The 15,955-nt window shown below is 38.3% G+C and overlaps 1 protein-coding gene across 23 annotated transcripts in view; it reads left to right on the top strand.

Moving 5' to 3' along the window:
• Positions 1-15,955, top strand: part of ESRRG (estrogen related receptor gamma) — a 388,458-nt gene that overhangs the window by 264,956 nt on the left and 107,547 nt on the right. For all 23 annotated transcript variants that reach the window (XM_056486397.1, XM_056486378.1, XM_056486380.1 and 20 more), the window contains 2 exons: positions 3,454-3,869; positions 15,587-15,703. In XM_056486397.1, the coding sequence (XP_056342372.1) occupies positions 3,467-3,869; positions 15,587-15,703 (520 nt within the window). In that variant the 5' untranslated portion in view covers positions 3,454-3,466. The remainder of the gene's footprint in view (positions 1-3,453; positions 3,870-15,586; positions 15,704-15,955) is intronic.

Raw genomic sequence — 15,955 nt, 5'->3', positions numbered from 1 at the left:
TTCATAAACCTTAACTAAATTTAGATTTTTATTAATCCAATGTGACCTAAAAATTTTGCATTAACAGCACAATGTGGAATTGGGCTTATTCTCTTTGAATGCAGATAAAGCCATCATCTTGAAAATAGCTCTTTCTGACAAAAAGGTGTTCTTTTGAAATAAAGTCTTATTCACTACATTCCTCTTAGAGTTAATGTGAATTTTAGTGCCTCTAATTTTAGATTGAAGTGAGGTCTAGAATAAAACCCACTGGCTGACAATTGAATTTATAGATAGTTGTGAATATTTCAGGCTTGAATAATAGAGCTGTAGAATTTCAGGCACAGAGAGGAAGAGAAAATTAAACTCCAACTGTAGTTTTACACTATAATGCAATGGTGTCTAGGAATTCTTCAGTGTAACGAGCTAAGTAGTAATTAGGAGGGAACTGAGGGAGGGATTTTACAGAGATCTAGCTTAGGCATTATTCCAAATGTTCAGCATGATAATTTGATGGTGGTCACACCTGCCATCCGTTTTAGATGGCTCTTGAATTACTTTTGTTCAGAAGTGGTGCAGTAAGGAAGGAGGGAAAGCCGTAGGTGCCTGTTGCCCACCCACAGGCAGTACCCAGCCTTGTCTCTGTTTCACTTTCTGGGGATTGAGAAAGTTTTTGTTCTCAGAGTCAGGCCTGATGTTTTTGCTTTTCTGTGGAATAGTTAATGTTCTAACCGAGTTTACACTTTGCCAGTGTGCACCAGTCCTGTCTGTACTGTGGAAGCTGGAGCCTAAAGCAGCTCTGTCTGGGTTAGTACCAGAACCTGCTACTTCAGAGGCATCAGCAGACTGGCTTTAGCATAGGCAGCACTGGTGATCAGATTTTAATGCTTGTTGGAACTGACATGGTATTTTGGTTCTGACTGCTTGGAGTGGGAGATAGCCGCTTCTGTACTTACCAAAGCAACATGCAGTTGACCAGCTAAATAATTTCATTGCAAATTTTTTTTTTTTTTTGTTTGTTTATTTTGGTTGGTTGGTTGGTTTTTTTTTATTTTTTTTTTTTTTCAGGAACAGGAAGGGTGACATTCAGGCTCATTATTGCACAAATTAGGTTTAAAAAATTGGCAATAGAAGTTTCATACAAGAATGTGCCATCAAGCTGGTTATGACAGACTGTAGGCAGTGACTCCTAGTGCTGTATTTTGAGACTGTATATGTGGGGTCTTGGCAGAAGGAAGGTGAAAAAAGAAGCAAGTACCTGTTTAGTCAATAAAAGGATCTTAGAGTGTAGAAAAATAATATAAAAAAATTAGTTGGTAAAATGTGAAAGTTAATTGATAATTGTAATCGTAGGTGTATAAAATTCAGTGTCAGTGCAAGAGGAGAGAGAGACAGAGAGACACCATGTTTTAGTACCCTAATAACTTCGAACTCCAGTCTAAGATCGTAATGTATGTGAGAGCGGTCCAGTAATTATAAGGTAATAAGTGGAGTGGTGGTGTAAGTGCTCTAAATTAAAAGGAATTTGCAGAGCTGCTGTAAGTCAGTGCCGACCCGCTTTCGTTCAAACGTTGACTTGGAAAAGTGCTTAGCCCAGAGTGCAAGTAGAAAGACAAGAGAGAGCTATCTATTAATTACAGCGCTCATTAACAGTGACGGCTACAAGGCAGCAGATGCAGAAGAAAAGGCACACGCTACTGCAGGCTGGCAAGGGGATTTCCCCCCCTCCAGTTCTTGAGGAAAGGACAACACAAGCAGGTGGTCCGCTGTAATAAGATATTTTCACGGCTTTAACCTTCCCATTTCCTTGGTTTATTTGCTGACACCAGATAGCTTGCTCCTTCCTCCTCCCCAAATAAGCCCTGATTTTAAGTTTAGGCGGTAACATTTCTGTACATCAATCTGGCTGATTTCCAAATATACACATTGGTTGTTTTCAATAGAATTTTGCAGTAAAAATCACAACAATTGAGAGGTCTAAATAAAATCCACGGACACTGATTTTAGGGTGAATCTTGTCTTAAACACCTTTAATGAAGGGTCGGGCTTTGATCTCCATTGCCCCCATTGGAAAGGAACCCTACTGTTTTGATTTATGCTTTTTTTCCATTGATGAATTTGAGTCCAGATATTAAAGTAGAAATTGATTATAATCTTTTATTCTTAAATAAAAAGAGGTGGAAAAATGAAGACAAGATCTCAAAAATTATTTCAGAAAATTATGTCAGTCAAATTGTCTGGACTTAATATTTGCTTTGAAAACACAAATCCATAGCTCCAGGTGGTCTTAGGGGATAGTTGCTTTTCTGTAGTTAATGTTTCTAAAGAAATGTTCATAACTATCATCTGAACTTTGGCAGCTTTTGAGAGTGCAGTCAGGAAAGTGCTGGATAGGCCATTTGCTACTGTGGTCTCATAATCGTAGCTGGAGAAAACGAAGATAATATCTGAATCAGAGCTTTCTAATTATTATTTTTGTCCTTTGTTCACCTCAAAATGTGTTAATAGTAAAAAACTTGAGGATGGAAATAGACAAAGATTTCTTCCCCAGTCCTCCCTGCAGAAAGGACTAATTTTTTGGATCAAATATTGTATTGGTTTTATTTCAGATGCTTAATTCTGTAACTGTGAGAACTGAGAAGACAAAATATCACTTTCTGAATAAAAACTTCTATGTAAAATTTTCTCTAATACATTTTTTTTTTTACTCCAGGAATGGAACACATAAAATGTCAGATCCTATAGAGCTGTAGATATATGGGATAGTGGTGTAGTTATTACTGGTTAGTCTGAGGATAATGGCTAGAAAGTAATTGCAGCCACAGCTGATGAATCATTTCACTTAGATTTTGTGGAAATGGAGTTCAGCTGTAATTATTTGTTAGACTACCCTGTTGATGTGCTACTTTGTTACTAAATAGCTGCATCTATAATAAAGCAATGATAATGAAGGAAAAAAAAAAAAGATTGCGAGGGACTTGCTCTTCAGCTCTTGGATCAGATCAATAGATGATGGGAACGTGTTTTATTTAAGTGCCTTGAAAAATATTAATTACAGAGCGGAACATTTATGTCATCAAAATATTTGTTTCTGATAATGGTGGAATTTACAGAAAGAAAGTGTAGATGGAAAAATGAAGACATTAAATAGCCAAGCCATCTAACTGGAATTTTAAAATTTTTTTACTTGCTTGATAACATGTTCAGAATTCAGAGTTGATGTGAAGTTGACATGTAGCCTAGAGGGCAGGTGGAGGGGACAATAGAAGGATTTGGTCTCTTTAAAGTTTTTGTTTACTGCCTGTCTGGAGCTTTGACAAAGCTCTGTCATGCCCTTATGCTGATTACCTTCATGTAGAACAAGAAGTATTGACTAATGAATGAATGATGTGAAGTCCCTAACCCTTCCAGAGCAGCCTTAAAGAGCACCGTCTTTAACACGCGCATTCTTCTTTGTGTCTCTCCCCACTGCAGGCTTCTCTGCAGAATGTCAAGCAAAGATCGACACATTGATTCCAGCTGTTCGTCGTACATCAAGACGGAACCGTCGAGCCCCGCCTCTCTGACGGACAGCATCAACCACCACAGCCCCGGTGGCTCCTCCGACGCCAGCGGGAGCTACAGTTCCACCATGAATGGCCATCAGAACGGGCTGGACTCGCCTCCCCTCTACCCCTCGGCCACGGGGCTCGGGGGCAACGGGCCGGTCAGGAAACGGTACGACGACTGCTCCAGCACCATCGCCGAAGACTCTCAGACCAAGTGCGAATACATGCTGAACTCCATGCCCAAAAGACTGTGTTTGGTGTGCGGTGACATTGCCTCAGGGTACCACTATGGAGTGGCCTCCTGCGAGGCCTGCAAGGCTTTCTTCAAGAGGACAATTCAAGGTTGGTTATCTGCTAAGCTTCCTTTCTTTTGCTCAGAATGAAAATGTGTAGTCTTTGGCTGAAGCCCGTTAGGACTTCAGACTGTGCCTTTTCATTCTTTGTGCTGCTTGGTCCTACAGATGTTGCTCATGAAGGAGCCTCTTTGGGCTTCTTTGGCAGTTCTATCTGTTTAGCCCAATGCCATGCTTCTTTTGATTCCAAAAAAAACGCTGGACCAGTGGATATTCAGATTTGTTTTCTCAGTGAATTTGTCTGGATTCCCATGAATGAATGTTGCAAAGAAAGTTTCTGAAGGTTGGTTGTCATGGATGCCTCTTGAACACACCTTGTGGCTGGCACACAGCATCGTGCTTATGTGTTGCTCCTAGATACACCACTACTGTACTCAAATTGTTAAAGAAATCCAGTTTATGTTTGTTCAAGAATCAGTGCATGTAAAATTAGAACAAAAATGCAGTGGTGTAGAGCTTTGTGCATATCAGTGTATTGATAACTGGTCTTTCATCCACTATATACACTGGTCTTAAATGGGTTCGTCAGATTTCTGTAAGATCACGTTCTAAAGGGAGTAAGTTTTGGTCTCTGCTCAGTATTTTTTACTAATTTGCTCTTGATATCTATTACAAATATGCCACATATTTTGGCATAAATTAGTACAAATGGGAAAATTTGCATGACTGCTTCTTCTAGCTTCAGAACCTATGGAGACAAAATAACCTTCTACTTTGATTTAGATATCATCCTTTCAAGTAAAATTGAAGGTGTTTTATTTAAAGAACATGAGGCCAAGCTTGGCCTGTGCAGGAATATAGTGTCACATTAAATTAAACTCAGACTTCAGAGACTAAAATTAGGTTGCTAAGTCCAAATTTAAGCTCCTCAATAAAACCTGCTTGATTTTCATACATGTTGAGCACTCAAAATTCTCAGGAAAGGAAATGCAATCTGGTGATACACTTTTCTTTTTAAGAATGAACATAAAGCAAGCTTCAGTTTGTAATTTCACATAATCCCAAACTGAAAACATTTGGTCGAGACTTTTAAAGTATATTGCTTCCATATTTAATGTAAAATTAATAAGGAAAAATAATGGATATTAATTAGATTTATCTATTGCTGAGGCAGTGGCCATTTTATTATTCTCCCTTCCATTTTGCTGCTGGGGAGATTTGGACCTTTTACCAGCATGAAGTACCCATTTTATGAGGGCCACACAGGCACTAAAAGAAACATTAGACTTCAGTTGTTCTCACAGAGCTGAATGTTGCACTGCTGGCAACCAGTAAACAAAGATTCATAGTGGTGGCCTGGGTTTATATGCAAAAGGAGCACACATACAGAAACAGTATGCTCATTTCAAGTGTCTGTTTTGGAAAAAGTTAAAAAAAAATAAAGAAGAGGTAGGTGATTTCACTTGACCTTCAAGAACATTTTCAGAAAAACTCAAAAAATATTTCTGCTGAAGCAATTTGTATTTTGTGGTTGCTAAACTTCAAGCACCAATTTCAACTAGCTACTCTTTTTTTATAAATGGTATTTAATTGCTGTGTAATAGCTGTCCTACAGGACTGAATTGATGCACGATTATATTAGTTGCATTTTGAGCACCAAAAAAAAAAATGCTACAGAAACAAAAACTGATTGAAGTGTTGACTTCTGGCAGTGATAGGTAACCTGCAATTTTACACCACACCACAGACAGCAAGTTTCTGGGCATGGGAGCACAAGGCAGAGACGTCATTCTCCAGATTAGCAACCTGGACTTGGCCACGCAGCTCAAGTTAGAACTGGCAGCTGTGCAAAAAGTCTCAGTGCAGTTAGGGCACGAGCTGCATCAGCAGGTGACAGTGCTGTGAAGACAAAAAAACTGCAGTAGGGCAAAACCAGGCATTGAAAAGAAAAGCCATAATGAAGAAACTAAGAATAGGAAGTATGTTATCTGTCATAATGTGGCAGTATCTTCATCAGTGGTCCTGACTAAACTGGCAAAAATGCTGAGAGTTTTCAGGTACCATCCAGAATAATGGGAGCTACTGGGGTGAATCAAACCATGGGTTATGGTAGGTGGCAAAAAGTATATAAGAAAAAGTTTCTTCCTCGTGATTTGAATGGGAAAATTCTGCCTTTAGGCTTGCATGAAGAGTAATTCCCCTGAGGTTTTTTATTCTAATTGATAGAATTTAGTTCCAGTGCTCTGGGGGTCATTCTTCCCTGCACCATTTCACTTCCTTGTTCATATTATGTCCCTTCTCTCTCTCTGCTTGTTTTTAAAATGAGTTTGCTGCTGCATAACTGCAAATAGGAAAACAGGAAAATAGAAATAAATGCAACAGACTTTGAAATACAGAATAGAAAGCCAGGCTGCCTGAAGGGTAAAATACTGTAACTGTGCATATGTAAAGATAACATGTTTCAGCTCAAAGAATTGCTTCTTTTAAATGCCAGTAACTTAATTGTGATGGGTCCTTTATTACAGATTAAATGAAAAAGTGCATACAACTTCCCAAACCTTTGTTGATCATTGATCAGTTTACAGAATTAGCTCAGACTTGTAGATCCTCAGTGCTATTCCTGCTAAAATTATGGGCACAATTGCCCTGACTTCAAGGAGAGGAAGGCTGAGCAGATAAAGTCAGATTATGAAGCACATCCTGTGTTCATGTAAGGCCTAATGTCCTTTCCTCTGAGTCAATGGGAGTCTTTCCATTCCAGAGGAGTCTCTTGAGGTCTCAGTAGGTGGAGGCACAGGCAGCTGCTCAAAGAGCCAGCACAGTTATTTGTGCACCACCAGCATCTCACACAAGACAGAAGCACCTAGTAGCTCCTACACAAGGCAAATATCACTCTAATGTAGAGTATACACCTGTTTTTAAGGGTAATGGAGTTTATAATTCCCTTTCAGATATAGCAATTTAGTCTAGAAAACATCCATTCCTGCCTCGTAGAACCAATTCCTGCTCATTTTCTTAAATGTTAAGAAATTAAATGAACCCTGTTTTGACATATAAGAAGGAGTAATTTTGTCTTTTTAGAATATATATTTTTAACATAGCCCAAAAATACGTTTGCAGTTTTGGTAAAGTGTGCATAATTATGATAAAAATCAATAATATTAGAAAAAATTAGAAAAAAAGCTCAATTTCTTGGCTAAAAAAAAAGAGAGCAAACCCACCAAAAAAGAGCTCAATATATAAAATTGATGTCTCCTTAGGTCATAGTAGAATGCAGTGATGTTCTGCCCCTTTTGTGAGATATAAGGGATGGAAGAACTGGATGTTCTCTCTGCTCAGCCTAGTACTCACTCAGCTGCAGCTCTCAGTTTGCTTCTGGGATAATTTACATGGTGGCTGATTGCAAGTGTCTCACAGAAATACACACACAGCCAAATCTTCCCAAAATTGGCTTAACATCAGGGATAGTAGAAAATAGCAACATCTAAAAATAGTTACAGGTCCATTGATTTTTAGGGTCTCTTCACAGTTTTTGCTGTGCACTGTATTATCTTGAAAACTCAGAGCTTTCATTAAAAGAAAGAGAGGGGGAAAAAAAGAATTTTCAGTTGTCAGCTGGGTGCAAAGTCTTGTGTTTGACACAGAGGTCTTGTACTTGGTAGATATTTTGTAGTGAATATTTAATGTAAATATATTTCTCATAATTTTTATTTGGTCAGTTATCATAAAGACTAGTAAGTACACATTGTCATTAATAACATAACTTAAACATTTCAGCAGGTGGATTGAAATGGTATTATTGCTTTCAGGAGAAGGCTGAGATGATAGGACTTACAGGTTCAAAGGCAGTTTATTATCCTGTTTTATGTTAGCATTTATCTCTTTAAAATAATGGCCTGCATCTAGAAAATTTCATCCTCCCTCCTTCCAAATTGTCCAGACTGTTCTTTGGACTTTTTATACTAGCCTGAAAAGACAGTGTGTAAAGCCTGCACATTTCTTGTAAGATTTCTTGCAAAAGTCTCAAATCTTACTTATAATTTCTTTGCATACTCTTTGAATTTTCCCCACAAAAGCTAAATATTTTGCATTCAGTAATCTTTGTTCCTGAATTTTTTTTTCTTTTTTTTTTTGGGGGGGAGGTGGTGGTTTATGTTTATTTTTTGAGGAAAAACTGTTGGATGAACAGTAGTGAGACATCAGTCTTCTGTGTGTACACAGGGTGAGTAAAGCAATAGTTATAAGAAGCCCTGCAGTCAGACCCTCTCTGTGCCATCATTTGAGGTTCATCCCTGAGAGCTGCTGCCTATCCATGTCTCCTAACACAGACAGGAAATATTCTATCCTTGAAATGCAGTTGTTTTCTGCCATCTCATTTTATGCTGCTCTATGCTAAGAGCCTTCAGCTCAACAGTTCTGCAGGGATGTTCCTATTGTCTTCAAACCCTGCCCAAACTGCTTTGCACTTTGTTCACCTTTTTGGTTACTCAGAGTTGTTTTTAATCCCTCTAGTGTTCAGGTTTTTCTATTTTCTTTAGAGTGTTGACCCATTATTGAGCCAGTTTGATCTGTAAAAGTACAAACACTTTACAGTAAATATATTTTTATTTTTCAATCAGGAAGTTTTAACCAAGAAAGGTAGAGCTAGCTATGTGTATTCAGATAAGGACACATAAAGTTTGATTTGAAATTGCACGTGACTGAGTTGGCTTCCAAAGGATATTTTGCATTTCTGAAAGCTGTTTTCTGTAATACATTTTTGAGGAGGAAGTGAAAGCAAATTAAACAAGATTTTATGGCTTTTCAGCATCTTTTCTGATAGCTAAGATTATTGTTTTACAGGATAGGGAGGAGGCTCACATCTGCACTGGCCTGTGGACCTTGGCTTTGGTGCAAAGATGGCAGCCCTCCAGTGAGCTGAACACTAAATGTCACCTGAATCCATCATTACCTGATTAAATCATTCACCTTCCTTATATAAGTGAAAGTCTGTGCATCAGCATTTCTTTCAAAGAATATTTTAAGCAAGTAGTGATAGATATATTCCCTTTTCCCCAATTTCTTCTGTGCCTGTGGGCCAGCCAGACTAGCACGTGAGTATTTTTAATTCCTTCCAACACAGCTTTTTATCCTGTCATAATGTCATTGTGTAGCTATGGCAGCTAAACAAGATGAGACAATAAAATATAAACATGCTGAAGTCTGAGAACCAAGAGAAGTTTAAAAATATACAGATTGTTCTGTCTTTTTTACTATCTCTGCTTTCCTTCCAACCTTGAAAATTGTATGAAGCATTTAGATGATTTGGGAGTAAGAACGAGCATCCTGATTGGTGCATGACTATTTTGAGCCCATCAGGAATGCTGCAAAAGAGATGTGATTTACAGAAAGTGCTGGTACACTAGTGTGTACCAATGCCATTATAATTACATCTGGATCTCCTTTTGTTATAAACATCTCTGAAAGCCTCCAGCCCACTTACAAAGCCCTGTCTCATCTGAAACCAGAGACTTGTGAAGTCTCAGCTAGCAAGTGATTTATGTTAATGTTTGTATAACTTTTTAATGACCTTTTTTTTCTGCTGTGAAAATAATTCAGTTTGCAGCTTTACAGACTGAAATATTCTGTGTGCCTGTAAACAAACAATGACAATTCTCCATGCTGTCATAGTGGAATGGATCAAAATTGACCTAGAAAAAATACTAGAAGGGACCAAATGTAGGTAGTTCAATCTTTCTAACTTGGACAGCTCTTAAGTGACTACCAGGTAGCAGGGGATCAGTCCCCTCTGTGCCTTCAAAGCATTGATTCTCTTTTAAGGTGACCTAAATGCCCTCATTCCTCGTGAAGAAGTTGAGATCAGGGGGATTCAAAGGTAGTTGGGCCCTTACAGGCTCAACACCCCCTAATATCAGCCTGATACTGAAAATTATGGTGACTTTTTATGTTGCTGGAAACCCATCTATCTAAACTCAAAGGCTGATACAAAACTGTCATGTAGTCAGACTAGCTAGCATCCCATTTATGTTTTTGCTGTAAGTCACCATGTTGCTTTCTAAGAATAAAAAAATAAAAATTGCAAGTTCTAAATATGTTTTAGTTCAGTAACACAGTACACTGATTTCTTCAAAGCAATTCAAAACTTAATGATTTCACTAAAAATGTACTTTTAAGCTGTTCATGTCCCTCTGTCAAACAGCATGATTAAAAACTAGCTGCTCCTCCTTAGTTACTTAGTCTAACAGAAAAGGCAACATAAGCAAGAGATGAAACATAATCCTTCATCCTGGTCCTGTCACCTTGAACAGATACTTGAGATATTTGGGAACCAAATTTTAAATGTTCTGTAAGTGTGTGTGTACAGTATTGTTTCTGAAGTCACCTGGGTGAAAAGTTGTGAATACAGTCAACTTTAGGCTTAATCATCTCCAGAAGACCTGTAGCAGAGTTCATAGGTCTATAATTCATAGAGCTTTCTTGCAGTATCAGGTGAATCTGTCTGAGGATTTGTCAGCCAAAACTGGATTCAGTTATGTTCAAATCTGACCTCATTCCAGCCCAACCCCACTTCTGAAACCTTATCCATGAGGGTACTTTTACATGTGAAAATATTTATTCAAACTTAAATTCAGCTAAATTTTGACTGTGAAGTAGGGAGCTGAGTCTGGAAGAACTGAAACTTTAACCCAAGAGAAAATATTTTTACTTTCCTTAGGTCAGCTTCATTAAGATCTATAAACATCCAATAGATTTTTAAGTCTGGGACTTTTTCTCTGTCCTCCTTTTCAGTTAGCCTGTTACCCTTGATTTCCAGGAGCATCTCATTCTCAGTTTCTCAGGAGCTTTTCTTTTCCATTCTGGTTGGATTATGTATAAAGGTGTAAACTAACATAGTGAAATTCACTCTCTGTATTAGCTTAGACTCTCCTGTGTCTCTCTTTCTAAGAGTTCTCTTTTATTAAATCCCAGAATACCTATGGCTGCAATCCTGGCTACTTTGCATTTTTGGAGTTTTGATGCATGGCAATGCACAGACAAGCAGGTGTATTCCTTTGGGTCTGTCACCCAGGCAAAGAGAACATGAAGGGGTACCTGGGGTAAACCTCACTGCAGAAAGACTTAAATCCAGTTAAGCAGTAGTCTCTGTGAAGAATGAGAACACTTAATTTCTGAAATACAAGCTTTTTTAAAAAAGGTGTTAAGTTACAAAATGTGAAAGAGAAACTTCAGGAGAAAAATGGGACATTATTGAACTGAAATACAGGTTCATGAGCAGATTATAGCAGAAAATTGTTGCACTGAAAGAATGTTGATTCATTTGGAGTTTTTCTTTTTTTCTTTTAAACCTACATTCCCACACAGTAAAAGTTTCTGTACTGATATCTTCAGTATTCCTCCTGCTTTTTTAAATGGCTCATGGCTATTCTTTCCAAACACATTTTCACCCTGCACTTAAGCCTTCCTCATAGCTTTTACTTGTCCAGAGATTTTCTGAGCATACTTCAATAGCTTGTAGCAGTCCTTTTACATCTTGGGTGATACAATGCCTAATATTGCAGTATGAAAAGGAAAGTAAAGCTTCTGCTAGAACTTGATGTCTGCAGCTTCTATTTTTGTGGGTATTGCTGGAAGGGAGAACAGGGGTCTCTAGCCTGTGTCTAGAGCCAGCTTCTCACTGTTGGTATCTGGGAGGTTCTGAGGTTGTGACTGTCGATGGCAATAACCTCTACCAAGGCAGGAGGCCCAGTGCTTTCAGTGACCTCCTCTTTGCCATGGTTCTTGCTTCTCCTGTCACCTTTAGTGTCACTGTCAATTGTGTGCAAGAAATGGCCAAAATGGTTTTGAGAACCTTGGCTAAATCCATTCAGTTGCCTCACTTAATAAGGCCATCGAGTAAGTCCCTGTAACACAAAAAATTGTTCTTTCTTCACTCCTCATTCAAGTAACATCCCAACCTCATCTGTGAGGTCAAAAATAAATGGTACCTTGGCCCACTTATCCTTGAGCTGTGTGTAAAGGTGTGACCATCTGAAGTGTATAAAATTGGAGAACTGGGTATACGGCTTCAGTTACAGTAGCTTACCTGCTGTCTCTGGATCAAATGGCATAATGTTTTCAGTGAGTCAGTTGCTCTTGATAAGCACAGTGTTTTAGAAGTATTTTCTCATCTTTTGGCTGAGATAATAAAATTTAACAAATCAGTAGAAAAAGGAACTGGTTTAAAATAGACATTCATCAGTACATGAAGAAAGAAAAGGGGCTTAGGCTGGTATAAATCCCATTATATTATTCTAGCACAGGAAAATGTATTTGGGGAGTGAAGATTTGACATATATTTTTATTTTCAAGCATCATACTAATTTATATTACTCAGCCCTTTAACTGCCAAACTGTAAAAGTCCATTATGCTACTGAAAGGAATATACAAATTATCCCCTGGCACTTTAGGCAGGAGTTTTACATATATGCTGTTATTCTATCAGCCAGCTAGCTGCACGATTCTATTAAGGGGTAAGTGAGAAAATTATATTGCCTGCAAACTAATTGTACAAAAGACTCTGAAATAAGTAATCAGAGCCCAGTTCTTTCTGAAAGCCAGCCAGGAGATATTATAAACTGCTCGATCGCTCTTGTCAGCCCAGTTTAAAGCCCCAGAGCTGCCATGTTGATTTTGTTCACTGTATAACACAGCTTCCTCTCCAGCTATTGACAGGAGTGGGCAAACTCAGCTTTTACTCTTCCTGGTTTCTCAGTTTCAGCCTCTAGCATCTTGAAGTAAGTAAGGAATTGGTAGAGCTTCCTTCTGGATCTTTCTCTAAAATAAAATAGCAGATATGACTATCTTGAATGGAAGTTCATATCTAGAAATAAATAAATTGTGAGAGCTCTAATGACTTGGAATGTGCAGTAAATTCAACATTTTAACAAAAATAAATCCACTAACACTTGGAATGCTAGGTAAAAGTATGATATAGATATCCACTGCATCTACATGTGAGCTGGAGACAAAAATGTTAGTTCCTTGAACTCTTACTGCAGTGTAGCCATGTTCTAAAATTCTGGAATGCTTTATGGGGACTGTGATCATTGGTAAGATTTGAATCTTTGTTGTTTCTATTGCTGTAACTTTGCTGAGCTCATTGGAGGAATTATTTGCAGCGTCTTCCAAGCTCATTTTCTGACACCAAAAATTAAGATTGAGCATCTGCTGTAAAATACAATTCATTAAAGAAAAGCAGTTTAAATTTAAAGGAGATCCCCCCTGTAAGCTAAAGCATTGAAAGTGACTAGAATAATAGCTCTTTTTAGCATTCTTTAGGTGCCATTCTTTAGGTGCCAAGAATTTGCAGGAAAAGTAAGTTACACTGTGCCTGCTGCAGACTGTTGCATAGTTTGCAGAAGTGTGAAATGTCAGGGTATGGATTAGAAGTGTCTGCATAATGAAATGAGCAATCTTGCATTTATCTTTCTGGTTCTGAATGCTACTTTTTGGTGTTGGCACCTGTACCTTTGTATCTTTGGACAGGAGCTCTTGCTCTAGAGTGGAAGTGTTCCACCTGCTCTGGTAGAGGGCTTTGCTTCCTAAAGTTCTCTGTTATAATCTTGGTCTTGTTTATGATCAAGATCGTTCCTGACCTTGTGCAAAGGTATCTTTTTTTTAAATAGGGATAATGGATTTTATACATGTATTACTGTAGTATAATAAAATTCATTAGATAGAATTTGTGAAAGCTTTGAAAGTCTTCATATGTGGTGGTTGCACCTAAGAATGCCTTGTTAGAGAGGATAATGTGAATCCTTTTTTAAGCATACCCTTACTGGAATTTTATACCTACCCTTCCAAAAGTGTTATTTTCCAACTTTTTGAATGTGTACTGGAAAGATGTTTTACAGGAACTGTTGTGCTGAATTCCCTGCCCACCATATCCTTCAGTTTCTTAAATAGCTTTCGCCACAGCAGCTAAGAAAGGGGAAAAGGACTAAACTGCTTTGACTTTTGTCATTAGCATTCAGGCATACCAAGATCTGTTTTACTCACCAGCATTGCTAACTCACTCATGCAGCAATGTTCAGGAGGAAGAAATCCTGCAAAGGCCTGAAAAGGTTGTGCCAAATATGCTGGTGGTGTTGGCAGAGTACAGATATTGCCATGCAGACCTCCTTTATCATAAATACTTAACCAATTTTCAATAGATGTAAGTGGTTTAAGTGTTACTTCCTGTTGAATTAGCAGTTGCTGAGCATTTGAGTCTTTGTGCAATGCTGCAATCCACTAATGTGATATTTAATGAGGAGACATCAGTCTGGAGAAAGGTAGTCAATATAAATCAGTGTTTACGAAGTGTGATTAACTCTGAAATATTTCATCAATGCTGTGGTCCCAGGCAGACTCTATGCTAATTATTAGAACCTGTGCATGTTTCAGGGGACTTTGATGGACCCTGAGTGCAGCAAACATGGAGCAGCAAAATTGCGATTATGCTCGGACTGTCTCTGATGACAATTTATGCATTTGGTGTGATGACCTCTCGCTTCCCAAGAGGGCAATAAGCAGAATGCATTTTCATTAAGATACTAATGCACTTAATCACAGGGGGAAAGGGTTAGAAAATAAAGAAATACCTTTAAAGCAAGATGTGACAGACTGATTGGGAAGATACTTTATTTAAGAGTCAGTTTCCTGGTGTAACTTCCTACTGCTGCAAAGTCTGTCATACTGGATGTAGTCATGGGCAGTAGGATGCATGGCTGGGCAGATGAATAAGCTGAGCTAAGCTGTTTTATGAAAAGTGCAGTGGTACTAGGGCAAAAGAGAACAGATGTTCTCCCAATTGGACTTGGATGCCCAAAGATGTGATTTTAAAAAACTAAACTTCTCATGTATTTGACTCGTTCATTTACAAACTTATATTTTCTTATATTTGAGGAGAAAGAATATGTATTAAGCAGTAGCAACAAAGGAAAAAAGAGACTGCTTTGCCCAGGAGGGCTCACATTTAAGGATTGAGCTTGTTGTAGGCCTTAAGAGGGGAACTGGGAAAAGGCGAGGCAAAAGCAAGAATCCCTTTTGGTTTTTGCTATTCTGACAGCTTGGCGGGAATGATCCTATTCCTGATGCCTCTCAGTACAAGAACTTGGTCTAAAGTTTAGAGAGAAGAGATGTCCTGGAGCAGAGATCTGGCATGGCAGCTGTAGAATGTGCTGGATGTTGTGGTAGCAATCCTGGTGAGCCCTGCTTGATGTTCTGTCCCAGTTGTAGTGGAAGAAGAAGGATGAAACTCCATAGTACTTGTTATAGTGGATTATGTAGTAAAGCAGTACTTCTTTTGTATTCTAGGCAAAGAGAGATTAGTGAAATTGGCTAAAAAGGAAAATGAAGAGTACTCAGATAAAGAGCTTGAGTCTATGGCTTGGTACAGAAAATAAATGACAATATGTCTTTCTTCTACCAACAGGAATAACATACATGAAGGACTTTACTAGGGACCATATTGGGAATGAGACAGAGACTGCCATTAATTGTGGTTTTGTATGTATTTCTTTCATATAGATGTCTAGATTAAATTTTAAAAAAGAGTAAAAAAACTTCATCTTTTACTTCAGTTATTTTTTTTTCTTGAAAGGCGTTTCCTTTCTATAGCACTGCTTGCTCTTGATATATTCCAAAATGAAATACAGCGACACTTGTATGAGTACTTTTGTACATCTGTTGTGTTGGTTAGTCAGTGGCTCTGATCATCTCCTCCCCTGTCTGTTCCATCACAGGTAACATAGAGTACAGCTGCCCAGCCACGAATGAATGTGAAATCACAAAGCGCAGACGCAAGTCCTGCCAAGCCTGCCGCTTCATGAAGTGTCTAAAAGTTGGCATGCTGAAAGAAGGTAAGACTCACCACCTCAATCTTTCTCTCTCTGCAAACACTTGCTACAGCTGTAGGGCAATCAAGAAAGAAGAGAGACTGGTGAGTGTTCTGATCAGTTATTGCAAAGGCAATTTTCGTATATACTTGCTCTTTCTGACATCTGCTTCTAAGCTACTGAATCATGCTTTATCCACATAGAGTTTATCACCTTGTGTAGTACAGCAAAATGTACCTCAGCATTCAGTCTCCTTCAGTAAGTAATTGATAGAAT

This window comes from Oenanthe melanoleuca, chromosome 3 (assembly GCF_029582105.1).
Source record: "Oenanthe melanoleuca isolate GR-GAL-2019-014 chromosome 3, OMel1.0, whole genome shotgun sequence".
Classification (NCBI taxonomy): Eukaryota; Metazoa; Chordata; class Aves; order Passeriformes; family Muscicapidae; genus Oenanthe; species Oenanthe melanoleuca.
The sequence above is the reverse complement of the archived record's forward strand: the minus strand, read 5'-3'. Positions and strand labels throughout refer to the sequence as shown.